At 38.8% G+C, this 18,768-nt stretch overlaps 1 protein-coding gene across 1 annotated transcript in view; it reads left to right on the top strand.

Annotated features, from left to right (window-relative positions):
* Window positions 1-18,768, top strand: part of LOC122156468 (vacuolar protein sorting-associated protein 41 homolog) — a 47,050-nt gene that overhangs the window by 19,409 nt on the left and 8,873 nt on the right. The window contains exons 4-7 of the mRNA XM_042811214.1: window positions 4,822-4,884; window positions 6,059-6,124; window positions 15,395-15,514; window positions 18,423-18,603. Of these exons, the coding sequence (XP_042667148.1) occupies window positions 4,822-4,884; window positions 6,059-6,124; window positions 15,395-15,514; window positions 18,423-18,603 (430 nt within the window). The remainder of the gene's footprint in view (window positions 1-4,821; window positions 4,885-6,058; window positions 6,125-15,394; window positions 15,515-18,422; window positions 18,604-18,768) is intronic.

The following is an 18,768-nucleotide window of genomic DNA, read 5'->3' as shown; positions in this document are numbered from 1 at the left end:
ACTCAAAATTAAAGTCAAATATATTTTGCACGAATGTGCCATAGGAAAAGTAATGACAAGAATGTCAATAATGTAACTGGTATTAAGCTGATTAACAGCTGTGGCAGGAGGACATGTCACCTTAATCATTACTGCTGTGCCAGTTATACTTCAGTGACTAGTCTGCTGTTCCTGCAAGACAGTGGTTTAATGCCTTTCTGCTATAAATCCACAAAATTGGATTCTGTGGGCTGGTGGTTTTCATTTTCACACACATTATGAATGTTTCTCTTGAATTATAGAATCTTTTGACAAGCAATCATAGTTTATCAGAAGAATAAAGTGTCTTACAACAGCCACATTAAATAAATGTAAAATCAATATATGTACAGTTTCCTAAAAAACTGGCACCTACTTCCTTGACTGAGGACATATTTCATTTGTGCAGTGTATAACTAACAATTATCAGTGCTTCTCTGGAATGTAGAGCTGTGACATTTAGTGGTTTTGGTGATTGATTTTCCACTTATCAGAATGTCTTTTTTGTTTTTAAGTCGATGGCAGTCTTTTGTAATGTTGGTTTGCAATGATAAAATTCTTACGCACAGGGTGTTTTTAAGCTTCTTTTTTGAATATAATGCTCATGTACATATGGAGTGCATTAAAAATCATTTAAATAATTTCTCAATATCCACTGGAGTTCCAGAGTAGAACATTTCTTACGTAGTTGATCTGGATGGAGGAGGAGTGTTGATGATGCTAATGGATCTAACCCATTTAGTGTAAGTTGGATGAATTCACACTAAAATTGGATCCCAATTTTAAAAAAACCCAAAACAGTTGCACTAGCTAGGTTAAGGTATTTATCTTACACAAATTAGTGATGTTATGTCCTCTGGACCACTGCAAACGATTCTTGCACTATGTAGGGAGTACATTTTCCCATATCGGAATGAATCCAGCATGAGGGAGTTGGAAACTATCTGTCTTCTTGAAGGAAGGCTTTATGATGAGAACTTCTTCCTTATACCCGTTCTGCTGTGTCCTGCATTTTCTTTCACTGCTTTTTTCTTTTCACTTTCAAACTAGGTCTGGACTAGTTATTTTTACTGAGGGGGGACACAGCAGTAGAGTGCAGTTCTCTAACCTTCTTCTTGTCAGGCAGCATCCAGACTTACTGTCAAAACCTGCATTTTATACATCGCAACAACTGTGCTGTGAATGAGCCACTTGCAGCTTTTCTTCACTGAAAGTTTTGATGTTTGAAAATGTTCCTTGCCAATGGACTCTGTGCAGCTGGTCATCACCTTCATGGAAAGGAACAGAAGTGAAAGCCACCACCCACTGCTTTGCTGTGTCCACTGTCTGGGAATAATGAGCAGATACTGAAATACAAAAGGAAAATTATGGTGCTGGCAAAAACAAAAGGGGAAATGCATCTGCAGAAATGTATTTTTTTTAATGTTAGAATTTTGTCTGCTTATACACTACCTTGAATAACCTGGGTCTAAAGCTCTCTCATATGTAGATCGCTCTGAAAGTGATGCTTCCTATTTATTTCCACAAAATCACAGAATCACAGAATGTCATGGATTGAAATGGACCTTGAAAGGTCTCCTAGCCCAATTCCCCTGCAGGAATATTAACACCTGGGTTAGGTCACATTATGAAAGTACAACAGATATAGTAAGCACAATAACACTGTTGGGTAGAGCAAATTCTCAGCTACAAAGTGCTGTTTTTGAACATAGTCACCACCATTGGTTACACATTTTTGCCAGCAATGAACGAGAACCTGCATGCTGCATTCATAAAAATCTTCATGGCTGTCTGCAATGTGACTTGTCTTTCACATCGTTGCTCCCCCTGCTAAAACACACCACTCACCACCTTACTGTGCTTATTTCTGCTATTTGGTCTCCATAAACATACAGCAAACACTGATGGATGTCAGTGGGTGTCATGTTTTCCACAGAGGAATTCAGTTCCACATGTTTACTTCAGATGCACTTCCATACCAGGTGCCATTTTGTCGGACTGCCCCTCTGCTGCCATCTGTTGCACAACAAAATGTGATAGAATATTGGTAGGAAGGTATAACCCCTTCTGCCATAACACCAACATCTGCCTCTAACATCATTGGCCAGTGTAATAAAAGAGGAGACATTATTTTTGGAGTAACCCTTGTGTCTTGCAGAATGGAATTTCTATTTGGTGTCTTTATTGGCTTGGAACTTCGTAAAAGACAGCATAAAGTATATTGAAAAGGTGTTTACATGTGTTAGTGTCACATTTACTGCCTGTAACAATAATTATGTTAAGAATATTCATGAAGTACTGTATTCCACACTTAAGAAAAAAAAAAAAGTGGCTCAGGTTGACCATTCTTGCATTTTGACTATCTCAAAGTTAGCTGGTGCTTCCATATTTGGAATCAAAAAACAGCTATGTCTAGGTGTGCTGGAATAGTGGATCCTGGATATTTAAGGTGGAAAGGGCTGGTAAAATATAGTGTGCTCATGAAATACTTTTTCCAGCTACCTAGAAACAGAAGATGAAGAGAAAGTAGATGATGGAAAGTAGAAATAGATAAATCCAATATAGCTTTGTAGTATCAAAAGAACCACTTTCTCTCTGAAGAATCAAAGACATTAAGAAGTAATAAACTGTTATATGGTGTCCCTAGAGTAAACATGATAACATGTATTTTATGCTGAGTTGTTTTTTCCTCTTTAGTTAACTGGCTCCATTTTGTTTTCAAACTCTTAAAGAAACATCTTACTGACACTTTTGATGCAGTACTGTGACAGTGCTGAAGGCACCATTGCCAGTGGTTGTTAATTTTGATTAATTGGTTTTAATTTGAGAGTTGTTCTTGTTCTTGAGAATGTTGCTTTCATCGAGTTTTTAGACTTGTTTTGAGCGTTTTGTTTTTCTCCTCCTTTCTTCCCTCATATTTTCTCTTTCCTCTGTGCCATATTCTGTGTAGTCTGTCGCACTGGACATAGCGTGCCAAGTGTCCAAAACAAAAACCCAGAGAACAAAATCCTGCAGACATCAGCCTCAAGGTTTTCCAGACTTACAGTCTGACCCATCTCAAGTATAGCCCTTTGGTTGGCTTACATAACCACAGCTCTGCGATGATGTGGCATTATTTCCAATGGGTGTTTTTAGAGTCTGTGTATTCACTAACAGTAATGGGCAGAGCTGAAAATGCTGCTTAGAAAATGCGCTCCAGAAACGAGCTTGAAAGGGAGACGAGGGGTTGTGAGGTATTTTTGCTTTATTGAGACTGCCAAACTTGGAGCCAGTGTGAGGACAGCTTAGTTCCTCTCGTTGTTTAGCTAAACTCTAATTTTTCACTCTGTCTTCTTGGCTGTCTGGGTTTTTGTCCTCTGATAGCTGAATTGATCTTTTCATAGAGCCATTAAGCTTTATTTCTGTGGCCCATTACTGGGATTTACTGGCTTTGTTCTGCAGGTCTTTCTCCAGTGTTTCTGATTTGTGTTTTTGCTTTTTTTTGTAGCTGTCCCCTCACCACTGCCAACACAAGGAGTTGAGAGATAGCAGTACAGTTAAGAGGTTATGTAGATCTCTGAGTTAGTCCAGCTTGTAGTTGAGCATGTAGAGCAGAATGGCTGAGGGGATTATCTCTCCCAGATGGTAAGGATGAGCGACTAGCCTGTCTGGGAGCTTCCTGAGATAGATGTGCTGTCAAATACAGCTTCCCATAGACCCACTCCCTGCCGTGCTCTTTCCCCTCCCTGCTGAGGTGATCTTGTTCCAACGGATTCTGACCTACACCTTACAATAGTAATGTAAAATTAAACCGTTTGCTATTCCTTGCGGAAATCCTAATTCGTAGAGCAATTACTAATTCATGGCCATCAGTCTTCAGCCCTAGTTTACTCCTAGGCTCTGGAAGAACTCAGATGTCTCCGTCTCACGTGGGAAGGAGAAAGGGATATTGCATGAAGAGACAAGAGACCAAAAGAGAGTAGAGGAAACCCTACTCTGGGCTCGTAGCATCTAAGAAGTCTAATGGAATTTCCTACACTTTGTACCTCTGTACCGATTATGTAAATAAAGAGAAGAAACCACCACAGTAAAAAAAACCTGTTAATTCTCTTGGCAGCAGAAGCATACTTTTTTATAAGTGTTGAGCCTTCTTCAGATAAATTAATTTGGATAGCTGTCTTATGGCCTATGGTTACAACTCCACTGCTGACTATTAAATGTACTGAAGCATCAACATAGAGGAGAAGAGAGGAATCTTCAGAGAGTGACATTCCCAGTGGTCATGGAATGAAACAAAGTAGTGCTGAATGCACCTGGGAGGAGAGAGGATGCCAAGAAACACGGGAAACACAGGAAAACATGGTTTTCATGTTTGTTTTGCTTTGTTGTCGCAATTTTTTTTTCTTATGTAAAGTCTGTATTGCTCGGAGGGGAAAAGAAATCTTCCAGTTCCTTCTCAGAAAGGAAGAGTTTTTAATTTATCTTCCCCTGAATGTTATTATTTTGCTCATACCTTACCTAGATCAGTATCTGTTAAACAGATTTGATCAACCTAAAACAAAAGGAATTTGTGTTTAGGAAACAAAAACACTTAAAGTAACTACTTTTGCACTACTGAAAATATTTAGCGATAAGCCGTAATGGTAGCTGATGAAGTCTCAATTAACTCTGCATTATTAAATATGACTTTTTTTTTCTTCAGGAAGATCATACAGCTATTAACATTCACATTAATCTTCTACTTATTATCATTTTCCTTTCACCTTTAACTGTCAGGTGGTTATTACATACATTTCTTTGTTATATTTTTTGTTTTTAAATTAGGTGCAAGTGTTTGGATTGTATTCAGCGGAAGAATTTCATGAAACATCTGACTGTCCTATTAAAGTAAGTGCTTGTTTTAATCTTTAGCAATTGTGTTGTCTTTAATAACAGTAAGGTCACGCTGAATCTAAATGAGAGAGGAGTACTGCTTCAGTGTAATGTTATTCAAGTCACAAGAAAATAGTTATCTATCTCAATATAAAAGCTTTTGATCTGGTTAGGTAGGAAGAAAGCTGATCTAGGTTTTGTGAGAAGTATTATTGAATTTTTCAAATACAGAAGGCAAAGCGAAAGAGAAGTTGTCCTGTTTCAGCTGTTACCTGTCTCAACATATTTCTGTCTTTGTAGATCTGTGGTATAAATTCTGAGAGTTCTACTAACTGGGAGGTCAATATTTCGCAACTGATTCATATCTGTTAAACCTATCCTGGGACAGAGCAATGAGTAGTGATGCGGATATAATCTGTTAAAGAAAGAACTCAGTTTCTGAAAAAACAAGTGGAGCTGGCTGGATCTTTAAAGAAATGCCTCTAGAAGGTGTATAAGAAGGTTTAAGCTTTTTTATCAACGTATATTTTTACTGCAGGAGAAATGGCGGCGTGTGCAAATTATTGCATTTTGCTGCTTAGGGTCTTCGGTGTTTGCATCTGCTTTTGGAGGGGGAAAAAAATGAGCATACTAAGTTTTTACACACGTTGAATACAACTTACTTGGCTCCTGTTGTCCTGCTGCCCACACTCACATGTAAAACAAAGCACTTTTTTGGCTCTCTGATTCAACACACTAGACCCAGCTGATCAGTCCGAGTGTGAGGCTGGTGCTTTGTGAGGTACACTAGAAAGGTTGGTTAAGCAATGTGACAACACCAAGCTGTGTCCTCTAGGAAGGTCACAAAGAAGTCTCACTTGCAGGAATGCTTGTGGTGATCCGATGCCACGTGGTCCTCATTCTGCTGCCTGATGTGCAAAAAAGTAATTGTTCTGCCCGTGACCCTCCGTGTCAGGAATGTGACAACTCACATGCCCTACAATATGGAGGATTTTCTTTTTTTTTCTAAGCAAAAGCAGTAGGACAGAGAAGCAAACTAAGATGTCTGAAAGATTTCATCTCTACTTCAGAACCTCAGCTGTAATATTTGATATTTTGCAAAGGGTTGTCTACTTTAAAAATTGATACAGTGCTCTCTGAAACTCTTATTTCAGCTGTAATACACGTTTTCTTCTCTGTTAATACTCAGATTGTTGCTGTTCATCCTCATTTTGTAAGATCCCACTTCAAGCAGTTTGTAACAGGAGGAAAAAAGGTAAGCAGTCGCGGTGAAATTAACTTAGGCTACCTTTAAATAGCTTTTAAAAGGTGCTCAGAAAGTGTGTATCTGTGGTAGATGACACCTAAAGAAAATTGCTCTATTTTTTCCTTCTCTTCATACATTGTATTCCACCACATTCTTAATTAACATTCATTTCAGGAAAAAGTAACACACTTGCTATGTTAAAATCATGTTGCAATGAGTACAGTGTCAAAGTAAAACTACTTCTGTCCTTCTAGCCTGAAAAAAAACCAGCTAATTGCATTTCCTAGGGCAGCGTTTTCGTTTTTACATGGTTTGGGAGCAGAAGTTAAACTTTAATACTGCTCTTTTTTACAATATATGTTGGCATTGGTGTTTGAGAATTTTTGTGGGTTTTTTTTTTTTGTTTTTTTTCTGTTTGTTTGTTTGTTTTTGTTTTTGTTTTGTTTTTTTTTTAAGTTGCTCAGGAAATCTCTGGATAGAGTATTTGTATGTATGTAATTCAAGTCTCCTATCTGGACAGTCTTCTATTTTTATGTGTCCATCGTGGTATTTTATTGGTCCAGGCGGCAATTTTGACCTTCAGAATACAGATATTTCCAGGTCCAACAAGTATGCTTTGTCATGTTGCATATTTTCAGTTAAAATATGAGAAGTTTGATTTGGAACAGTTTCTTAAATTCATGAAATTTTCCTTTTGCCTTCTCTTATGAATTAAGGATGAACAATCCTCACTTTTAGATGCATCAAACTGAATGCCCTGGCTCAGCCTTACCAGCATGTAAGAAGTACAGACTCATCATGCTTCATGCAGCTTAATTTTCTTTAGCAGCTCAATATTGTTCAATGAATAGCTGTTTGTTTTTTTTCTTTTGTAAGTAGTGTGCATGTTTGACAGTTTTTGCAGGTTGGTAAGAGCTAGTGGTATCCTTAAAATGATGCATAGTCAGTGTATGTCTTTGTCAGCCACCAGCTTGTGAAGCTTTTTAGTCATGATAAAAGTGTAGAAAGAGAGAGGCAGGGAATTAATGGAACAGGACTCCGTCAGGTGGTAAAAGAGCTTGCAATCACCTGATGCCGAACAGAAAAAAACATCAGGAAGTTAACACATTCTCTTTGGTTATCTTTGATTACTTGACAGGTTGTTTTATATTCTGTCCTCTGGGGAACGGTATACTTGTTTTTAATGCATTCATTTTTTGCTGAGGAACTTTCCTCCTCAGGAAAACTTTAATTGACATCTTAACATAAGGTATTTAGCATTGAAATAGATGTCCCTTGACACCTGTAATTTGATTTTATTGATACATAAAACCAACAAATAAAACCTTTTATCCTTGTGATAGAAGCCATTCCTCTTTTCTCCTTTCCTCCAAAAGGAGCATATTACCTTATATAATGACAGCAACAAAACGCTCTATGAAGATTCAGAAGGTTAAATCCCACTTACCTATTTATCAAAGATATTGTTTTTCTGAAAAGAAAAAAGCCTGGATAAACATCTCTGCTCTTTATACCTCTCATGAAGTCCAAAGCTGAGAAGCCGCTTACAGTCAGCAGGCAGTGGGGAGTTCTTCCACAAGAACCCAGAGAAAGGGGCCTGAACCACTTCCCATTATTTTTTTCCTCCAGAGGGTGGTGAGGCACTGGGACAGGTTGCCCAAGGAGGCTGTGGATGTGCCATCCCTGCAGGCACTCAAGGCCAGGCTGGATGTGGCTCTGGGCAGCCTGGGCTGCTGGTTGGTGACCTGCACACAGCAGGGGGTTGGAACTGGATGAGCATTGTGCTCCTTTTCAACCCAGGCCATTCTAGGATTCCGTGACTTCAACTATTTCATAACTGACATTGTAAGAGGCACTCCGCCTCTCCAGCTCCACCTGCATGGAGGGTGGAGCTTTGGGAAGACAATTCTTTCGGGTTGTGATGCTGCTGTGGAAACATGGCTATCCTTGCTCATATCAATCTTAAGAGAAAAGGTTTGCTTAAGACTATTACACTGTGCTCCTTGCCTGAGCTGCATGCAGTTAAATGATGTAAAGTACGTGAATTCTTTATCCAAATGCTCTGGGGTCTGTCATTAGTTTTTTCGTTACTTTGGGAGATGGTGATATTATGTGTGTGAGCATATTTTTTTTTCATTGTTTTCTGACATTATTAGAGCAGACAAAAGAAGCCAGAAAGGAATTTCATCACTTACTCAAACTAGTTTTATTATGTATGTTGGTATCACAGGACACGAGAAAGATGCTCTTGATTTTGTACCATAAATTTCATGCTGATTTTGGTTTACAGTTTACAAAACAGAGAAGCCAAACCACACATGCACACAGAAAGCGTGAATGGCACCTCCCCCTGAGTTCTGTATTGTTTTGTCTCATGTCAGAAGAGCACTTTAAGATCTGCTTAAATTTATTAATTGTATAGCCAAGCATCTGCCTCAGTGGGATCCTTAATTGTAGTGCTTCTGTGAATGGAGCGTGAGGAGCTGTAAGTTACTGCATCCTTAATTTTCTCTCTTTTGAGAAATAGGCTGTTCTTTGTAACAATGTAATACATGTAAAAAATATGCCTTTAGTTCAAAGGCATGCTGTAGGGCATTTTGCAAATGTCCGAGGGAAGCTACAGTGTCTTTAACGAAATAAACAGAGCACAGGAGAGAAGCACTTTGCTTTGGGGATGTGTGTTGCAGCTGCTCAGTTCCAGAGATGGGTGGATGGTAGGAATTGATGTGAGCTGCTGTGTGGTGTTGAGATTTGCTGTGTCTTAGAAGTGCAGCCTGACTTAAAGCTGACTTGAGAGCAGTGCTCCCTGGGGTAATTGCTTAAATTGTCACAGATTGTTGGAACTTCAACTCCACTTTGCATGTAACCATATACAGTTGCTTAGCTAGGCCTGTGCTGGAGTCTTGTAAGAGCGTCTTTTTCTTCTAAATTACATTACAAACCAATTAACTAATTTCAATTGCTTGCTAAAGCTCTTGTTTCTGAAAGTAAAGAACTTTCTTTAAGCTTGGGATAGTATCATTAGCTTCCTTTAGGGCTGGAAAAGCTTCTTCATACACACCCCTTTTTTTTCCCCCAATGAATGATTGTTATCTGTATTATCTCTGCATTAAAAAAAAAAAAAAAAAGGTATTACAGAAATGTTGTCATGATCTCAGAGAGAAGCAATGGGCACCATACTAAAAAAAAGCCTTTCCTTGCTCCCCTTCCTTTTTCTCTGCAATTAACTACATCACAGTTGTGATGGCTTGGCAGATGATGGTAACCCTGAAATAATAATACTGTATATTGTAAATAACAGAGCATTCTTTTCCGGAGCAGACAGTAGAGCTTCAAAGCAAGGGAAAAGACAAATACTGTACTATTGAAGGCCATAACCTTCTACCTTTTAAGAAAGGGTGTAATCTTAACAAATAACAGGGTAAAAGCCAACTAAATGAGGGTGTTAGAGCTGAAAACAAAGTGTTCTTCATTTAACCATTAGAGCGCCGATCTTTCCCAGTACATCACCTAAATGAAGGTTATTGCAGAGTCTGAGTATCCATTATATCCAGAGGGTTAAAGAGGCAGAACCAACGAAGAGAGAAGACTGAAGGATATTTCAGTTCCAAAGTAAAGGTATCAGCTACTGCCTCATATGTAAAGAGAACTTAGGAGAGCAGGGCAACTGGAGGTTTCCTTCTTGGCAGGGGCATTGAAGAGGGTCCCTATTCCATGTTTTGATTAAGTTCAGGACTCGGACAAGAAGGTTTTTGTAGTGAAGTTCCTATGAGGATGAATCACCTGGAATGATTGAGTCACTCTACTGAATTTGTGCTAATTAAGCTTTCACAGTGAGGATTTCAGCATAACATAGTAGTGGGGACCCAGCACAACTCAGCGAACGACTACTGACCCAATATGGGAGGAGAGTATTCAGTATCTTAAAGGATGCATTTTCCATGATAACTATTAATTTGAGTATCCAATCCAAAACAATTTAAGCTGGAGAGCCAAGATAAAAGTGAGTATTTACCCTGTGAGTGCAAACAGTTACATATTTACCTGTAGCTACATCATATGTATATACAAAACATACATGATGGAAATATTTAAAGGCAAATTTTTAATATGGACTGTATTTCTGTTGCTAGAGAAGATGAACTATAAGAGCTGCTTTTCAAATGCTGATTAATCTAAAAATGGTTTTGTCCCATTCATTCTCTCAGAGTTAGCATCTGAGCGTATGGATATCCAGGGTTGAATATCAGACTCTACTTTGTCTGTTACAAAAGCAGAGGGAGCTTAGTGTTGCCCGAAGCAAATTCCTCATTTCAAAAACTTGAAAATATGATTTCAATATTAGAAGCTTGAGCAGGATCCACTGCATCTCCTGTCTGAGACACAAAGCAAGACAACCTGAATTCCTTTCCATTCCCAATGGAGCAACATTGTACACAGAAAAAGGATAGCAGTTGTCAACAGTGCACAGACAGTAAGAGAAGTAGCATTGTTGTGCAACTGCTGTTGAGGGTGGTGAATTTTGTATGTTAAAAGTCAAGCCTGGCAGGGAATGTCTCTGTTTTTTTGTTTAATTGTCTGCTTTTTAGTGTCAGCAGATGCACTTTGCTTCATGAGTAAGTAAGTGACCTTTACCTCTGAACCCTATGATATGTACTTCATAATAACTGGTTGGACTACTTTGACAAATTGTCAGGATGCTGTTTGCAGCACAGTCCATTTTTAGAAAGCAGATAGTCAGCTGTTTGGCATTATGTTGGGTAGAAGAGCGGCAGACAAGAAAGGCAGATTGCTTTGTAAGCTATAAAATGTCAGTAAATAGTCAAAGGTCTACTTAAAGTGAAGGAGTAAATACTTTGGCAGTTTCTGTCCATGCATTGGATAATTTACCATAAACACGGAGCAAGCTGTAGCAGCAAGGAAGCTAGCCACAACAGTGCAGGTCTGACATTTGTGTGCAGTAATGAATGGTGCCCAGATGTATCCTGTACTATTCAACAGACTGGACTTCAACAGGGAGGTTAACATCTTTTGTTTACTTAATAAGGAGCTTTATTGGTTGTGTTCAAAGGAGGTTTGATTTTCATAATGAAGAAGGAAAAAATATGTTCATCGTGTGGTGTAATGCACAAATTTGGTTTGTGTGAAGAGAGAATGGATTGTAGGCCTGCGTGCATGTTTTGTGTTTTACTAAATTCCGTGTGGAAAACTTGTTTCACTGCCTGAGGTGGCAAGCAAAGAGGATCGAAACACATGGAATGTGTGAGAGCTTGTGCTTCTGTCTGCAAGCCTGCTGAACTTGCTTTCAAAGGTGTTAATTCTGTAGCTGTTTGTGAATAGGTGGCAGCTGGAACCTAGCAGCTGAGTCATTGAAGGTATAGCCTTATAAAACTCCTGTGGCATTTGTTTGCATGAAAAGCTTCAAAATTTCTAGCTTTTCGTCTTGTAGTTTATAGCCCATGGACTACAGGGCAGTAGCTGCTGCATGTCCCACTGCCATTGCTTCTCTTCCAGCACTGTTGGCTGCCTCCATGCTTGCTTTCCCTCAAGTCCATTGGTCCATTGCTGCTCCACACAGGAGTGATAATATTTTATTGTTGCTATATGCTATTCCATTCCTAGGGATGCATGATTAAACAGTACGTCTTCATGTGGCATGCTGGTCTGTGTTACCCTCAGGTATCTGTTAATCTGGGCTGTGCCTGTAAATGTTGTTTTTATGCTTAGAACAATAAAAATCTATTGTGATCAGTTGTAAATATGGCAGTAGCATCTTAGGTTTTTGTGATCTGGCCTGGCTGAGAAATGAGTTGATAGGACGGGTGCCAAAATACAGAGAATAGCCATGGGTAGGTACATCTTCACACCTGGGCAAACAGAGAACAAGATAAAGAAAATACTTCTCCTAGTATTACTTCACTGAATGTGAAAACTAATCCAACAGTGCTGCCATAGGGAAAGGAAGGGTGGCTCTTCAGTTACAAATGGAAATCTCAGCCTTTAGCATCAGTGAAAGTCCTCCAGATCTTTACAGCAAAGACACTGTTTTGAAACAAAGTAATTGTGTGGAGAAGAGAAGTGAAATTAAATCGAGTTATGTTTGTGTATTGATACCACTGAAGCTGCGGTCATTGGTCTCTGTATTCAGAGAATTCCTGTACACAGTTTAAAGGCTGGGATTACATGCAATTAGTGTTAATGCTAATTGCATGATAAGCTCCATTAAATTCAAGCACTATTCTCTTTAGTGGATGCACTCTGCAAATAGAATGTTATGCTCTCAGAGGAGTTTAATCTCCTGGTAGTGAAAGATATGGAGAGATGTATTCACTAATCCAAGAGAATTATTTTAACTCAAAAGCAAAAAGTGTCCTGCACACTCTTCACCTCATACATTTCAATGGGTCTTTTTTCCCAGCAATCCAGTAGACAAGCAGAAGCAGTTAAGAAGGCCTGTAAAATAATTAGTAGTGAGCTATAAGGAAATTTCACTGCCTTTGAAGGAATGTGGATGGGCACCCTTCCAGTCAAAGTTCGTTTTCTTTTGTTGTGGCTGTGTTACCATGTTGCAGTACATGTGAGAGATGCTGGAAGTGCATTCTAAGCACTACTGTATTGTAACAAAGAGCTAGGAAGATTTACCGGGGCAAATCAAAAAAGGGAAAGTATAAACTCTATTGCAGAGAATGCAAGAAAGTGATTTTGTGTCTGCTGTTGAAATATAATATTTTGGCTGACTGCCAAAATATGGGATTTATGGGGAAGAAAGCCCTAAAATATTTTTCCCCTACGAAAGAAGGAAAGGAGGTAGTTGGAGGAACCCCTTCAGGAATGGTGGGGAATTCTTATGTGTCTAGCTGCTACTGAAGCTTTAAATGGCTTTCTGGTGTAATGAATATTTCATTACGAAGATGGAAAGGAGGACCAAGAAATAAATTAGGCTGCTTATTTTGAAAGAGCAGTATTCAGTGGATAGTAGTTAAAAATCACAAAAGTTGTGTGTTCAGTATCTCAGTATTTGGATGTAATTGTTGTAAGAAATAATAAACAAAACACATTAAGTATCAGTAAAGTGGGTGTAATTCTATTGCAGATACAGTAGTAAAGCGCATTTTGAGATGAAAACCTTTTTGTTTGGAAGCCATTCTGTTGAGTGTCTGCTAGCTTCAGTGTTGGATCTATTGTACTTCCTGATGTGAAATGGGGAGTTTGGGGTGCTGCAGTGATTCAGTTTCACTTGCTGTTTTTTACAAGTAAGTATCAAGCTGAAGTCTTCTACAGCCCTTCTTTTGGGCATTTCATTAAGTAGGTGTAGAGTTAAGCACAGGCTGAAGCAGGATTTCATTTTTCTTTTCTCCTTACAACTTACAACAGGTGAATTATTTTCTTACAGCTTTTACTTGGGTAGAGAGGCATGAAAAAGCATGGTGTTCACAAGCCATGAAAAGTAGCAAAATAACTAGAAAACATCATTCCCTGAAACAGCTGGATTCTGTGTGCAGCAGGTTAAGTTAAATCACAGATCAGTCATTATCATAACAAACTTCAGGTAACCAGTAGCAGCCATTTTTACCTCACATCATCCACGTCAGTTTTTGCAGCCATGTCCAGCAAGTCCTTTTATGGACTGTATTGAAAGCAGCACCTGGGTGGCTATTCTTTTTCATTGGGAGCTTGTGAACTAGAAAAGGAATCAGCAGGACACCTAAAAATGTAAGTAACATCCTCAGCTTCTAATAGCAGCTAATTCATTTCAATTGCGTAGTGCTCCTGGTTCGTGTCTACCTACCAGATAGCTCAGGCACACTCCTCTGCATGTCACAGCCTCATGAGCGTAGATGTTATCCTGGTTTCAATGCTTTTATTATACTTGCTATAAAGTAACATGTTCCGTGAGAGTTTTGCTGCCTGGCCTTTTGATGGATGGAGACTCTCTGAGGCAGAGTACTTCGTGCGGGCTGTGGGACAGGCACTGGGTCATTTCAGGAGGGCTCTAAGTGGGAGCCCTTTTGGTGCTCAGGTGAGATGCTTGATGTCAGTGATGCGCTTCCTTTGAAAGTTTGAGGAACATCCTGCATAGTGACTGTGTTAAACTTTCGGAGAAAATATTTGTATTGTGGTGCCATCTTGTGGCTTTAGGAGAGATAAGCAGTCTGTGTAATTACCTTTAAAGATAAGCAGTCCGTGTAATTACCTTTAAAAAAAAAAATTAAGAGTACGTTATTTTAAGCAAATATTGTCTTCTCATTTGGCTTATTTATGCAAATAGGGGTGGCACAGAGAAGCCTTGCGCATCCAGCATGTACATCTGGATCTTAAATACGAGCAGTAGTAACTTATTAGATCCACAAGATTGCAATTTTACACTTCTTAACGGTCCTCCTGCACTTTGTCAGACAGGGTTCAGGTTTGGCCTGTGTTTGTACTGAGGCAAAAGTGGTCCACATTGGTACCTCCCTTATTTGTCCCTGCAAGCACTGAGCTTTGCATTGCTTTAAGCGCTTCTGTGTTACGATCTTAATGAATAACTTCCTGAAATCACACAGAAACTGGGCAGTAGTTAAACTGCCAGGCAGACTGTGGGAATGTAGCAGTGTTTTTCTTTGCTCTACAAAGTATTAGAAAAAAAATGCTCCGTGCTTCTAGACACGACAAATTCCTTCTTTATTTGCAGAGCCTGGTATACCCAGTCACACCTTCAGCAGTGCTGATTCTGCAGCATGGTTTGCATGTCTGGGATCGTGCAGCATCTCTTCTCGAGTCCTGTTGAGAGCTGTATGTGGTCCCACGTGGGGCCAAGCACAAGGCTGTAGGCTTGGAGGTCTTTGATCGTTTTGACTACAAGGGATGCTTTCTTACCGTCTTCTGCTTTTTGGAGGAAAGAAAGTGCCTGTCGCCTGATCAGTGGATAGCTGTGAGATAGCCTGGTTTCTTTCCACCTTTCTTAAGTGCTGCCACAAGTGCTTAAGTTCTCACATACCTTTGTTGCTTTATCTTTAAAATAGAAATAATCATGCTTTCCATTCTTTGGAAGAAGCTTCATAGGAGGGCTGCTGATTAATATTGCTGTGAAAGTAACTTGATTTCTGTGGTATGTAAGATTCTCATTGTTAATGTACTTCATGAAAACATCTGATTACATTCTCTTTTATGGTATGTGTGTATTTCTCATTGCCATTAAATTCAAGCAGATTAAGAGATAAGGAAACAAAAGCCCACTCCCTTTGTTTGCATGCAGCACTGTGTCACAGAAATATTTCTTGATGCTCTTCTTTGTAGTTACTGCTGTATGAGAGAGGCTGGATGAATAGATGGAAGCCTTCCGTTTTACATGAAGGGGAAGGAAACATAAGGAATGTAAAATGGAGAGGACACTTAATTGCTTGGGCCAATAACATGGTAAGTGTTTGCCACCTCTCTTAAAAGAGCAAAAACACCTCTGCATTACACTGTTATTGAAAGATTTCAGTGGAGCAAACTATTGAAGAAATAATGCCAATGTGAACTCTTCTTTATTAAAAGTATATTGCCCCCTTTTCATCCTCCCCCCTGCAAAACTCTAAGTTTTCAAAATTCATACTGAACTGACAACATAATATGTATTGCTAATGTTGCAGATGTAAAAAATTCTGTTAGACTACTCAAAAGGCTAGACTTAAGAGAAAATGGGCCCTTTTTGCTAAGAGAGCAATTCATTGTTTAAAGGGAAACATTGCTTTCATGCTGAGTGTTGCATTTCACCTAACACTGTATATGTAATTAATGGGTCAAGGTCTGTGTTTTAAAGCTCAACAGTGAGAGATTTTAAGTAAAGCATCATGTCTGAATTCCAAATTTTTGTTTTGAAATGTGACGTGGGTACTTGTGAAAACGTTTATTTTCTTTCTTCTTCTATTTTCCCTACTGAAGGAAGCATTCATTAAAATATTTTAAAGCTGTTGTTCTTTTATTCTTTTTAAAAAGCAGTTTGGTATGAAGTTGTTAAAGGTAGACTTTTTGTTTATTTGCTTCCCTTTAATGACTGCAACTTAAGCAAGTGCTTGATTGTTACAGCAATAGGTTATGACTGAAAGGTTTTGTTCTTTTCAGAGCCATACAATTAAAATATATATTCTGGGTGAATCTGCAGGGAATGGATAGGACAGTTGAGGAGAGCTATCCCTAGAGATGATGTGCCACATCAGAACACAGCATACTAATAAAATGTTGAGAGCCATCTGTCAGAGACAAAAAGCCATGCTCAGGGCCTATCTTTCAATGAAAAATGAAATGACACTTGCCCTCCAAAAGATTAATATGTTTGGTTATTGGCCTTTTCCCTTCCCCCTTTACCTTTTTAAAATTTTCTTCATTCTGTAGTGAGGTTTTTGTTCCTCTTTTCCTTTCCAAACTAGAGAAAATCCCATATAGCCAAGCTGCTTACTTTCTCTCCAGTTATTATTTTCTTGTGCTTTTTGTTTTTTTATTATTATTATTTTATTACACACTGCGTGTGAGCTTGTGAGACATCGGGTATTTTGAGATGGGCTTCAGGTTATTTTGGCAAGGTCTAATTTCTGTTTTCAAGTGTTCACATAACATGCTTGCCACTGTGCCCTCCTCTTCCTCCATGACCAAGAGTCTAAGTTCTACAGACAGATACGTGAGGACAAAACCCTTAGCATGCCTCACTCCCTCAGAAACAGGCATTTGTTTCCATCATGATAGGAAATTGACTCAGGAATTCCTGTCAGTTACAGTGCACATGGCATGCTTTATCTATAGAGGATTCTATCCTGCTGACTTGAGAGCCACTTTAAATGTAAGTTAGTCTACCCTGTGTAGGATTTGTTTGCCTTGTAGAAAAACAGATGTGATATGGGTCACTTGTTTGAAAATAATCCTGGAAGACAAAGTGATGAGATTAATGAAAGGCAGATTTATTAAAAAACAGTTCAAGCAAGATTGCAGACTTTATAAAATGAGCTTAGAAAACACAAAGAATGAGATCCTTCTCTGTGTTACCCAGAGATTTGTTCTCTGCAGAAACTGTTACGTAGTTTTTGTTCTTGTTTTGTTTATGTGTGTTTTGTTCGTTGGTTGGTTTTTGTTGCTTTGCTGGGTTGGGTTTTTTTTTTAATTTTAACGTTTGATGACTTTTAGCCTAAGAGATGCCAGTAGGAGTGTTTCTGTTCCCTTCTGTAGCACTTATTGCTTCCTGCAATTTAAGTTTGAAAAAACAAAAAGGGGAGGTGAGGGTTAGGGAGACAAAACGTGGCGTATGCCATGACCCTCATATTGAGATTCTTTGACTTACAGACACTTGAACTGGTGCAGCTGGGGACACAGAAACCTGCAGTCAGGGGGAACAGAAACAGGCAGGGGAATCTTTTAAATCAGTTTTGTCACTAGAAAAATTCTAACATGGAATGGCATCCTGGATGCTGACCTTTCAAGGTTCCTTCCATCCCCTTTTCTGTGATCATAAGACTTGTTTTTCTGTTCACTGAGCTTAAGGGAAATACCTGCTAAATTGCTTTGGGTTTTTGTTTTTTGTTTTTTGTTGTTGTTGTTGTTGTTTTTTTTTTTTCTTGCAACATTTGCTATTAAATCACAAAGAAGCAAGTTATTACTTAATGTGAATTAATCTCTATTTTGCTAGTGGAAAGGTTATAGCTCGCCTTTTCTAAATGGTATGGAAAAATCTGATTAATAGCTCTTCAGTGCTCTCTCTCCTTCTAAAATAACTTTAATCTTCCTTTCTTTAAACTTTTTGTTCTGCTAGTTTGGGATATTTCCTGAGGAGGCAGTGAAAAATCACACTGTGTAAAACCAAACATCATTTAAATATGCTTGTTTTTCCCTTTCAGCATAAGAGTATAAATGCATTTTTAGAGAAGTAGAGATTGATGTCATTTATATTAATGAGTTGTTGCTTCACATCTTTTTTTCTGAGATGAAAATTTTGGTTTCTCTATGAGGAGTGTTATGGAAGCGCATGGGATGCTTTTGTTTCTTCAACTAATAAGCCCAAACAATCTGGAATGGTTCATGACTTGAGCTGCTGATCTGCTCCTCATTCATTCTTTATGTCTTTTTATTTGACGAGTACAGTTCAAGTGTCAGTTTATTCTGATCTTACCATTTCTCCTGTTACATCCTGGGTTAGGTTGGTCATTGTATCAACAGCTTTTTGTGTTGGTGTTTTCATCTGTACCCTGCAACTTACAAAAACTGCTACGGCTGTCAAACAGTGCAAAATCGTATGGGCTCTGGTGGTTAGGAGTTTATCATGCTGAATAAAGTCCTCTTCTGTTTAAACTTTCAGGGCGTGAAGATACTTGACATGATCTCCAAGCAAAGAATTACCAATGTGCCTCGAGATGACATAAGCCTTCGCCCAGACATGTATCCCTGTAGCCTTTGCTGGAAGGATAATTTAACACTGATTATTGGCTGGGGAAATTCAGTAAAGGTGCAATTACCTGTCTTTGTAATAAATGCTTGCTGTTATCACAGACAAACAGAGGATTATTTCTGAAAAGCAAAGACAATCGAAAAAAATAGAGTTTGGTTTGACTGCAGTCTGCAGAACTCCTGCTGCCATAGAAATGTCATTGGACTGACCCTCATGAGGAGGAGGAGTGATAGACACCCAGCGGTCAGACAGATTT

The sequence above is a fragment of the Centrocercus urophasianus genome, unplaced genomic scaffold (genome assembly GCF_019232065.1).
Source record: "Centrocercus urophasianus isolate 14NV4802_14NV808 unplaced genomic scaffold, USGS_Curo_1.0 seq_1218, whole genome shotgun sequence".
Classification (NCBI taxonomy): domain Eukaryota; kingdom Metazoa; phylum Chordata; class Aves; order Galliformes; family Phasianidae; genus Centrocercus; species Centrocercus urophasianus.
Note: the sequence above shows the minus strand (reverse complement) of the source record. Positions and strands in the feature narration are given on the sequence as shown.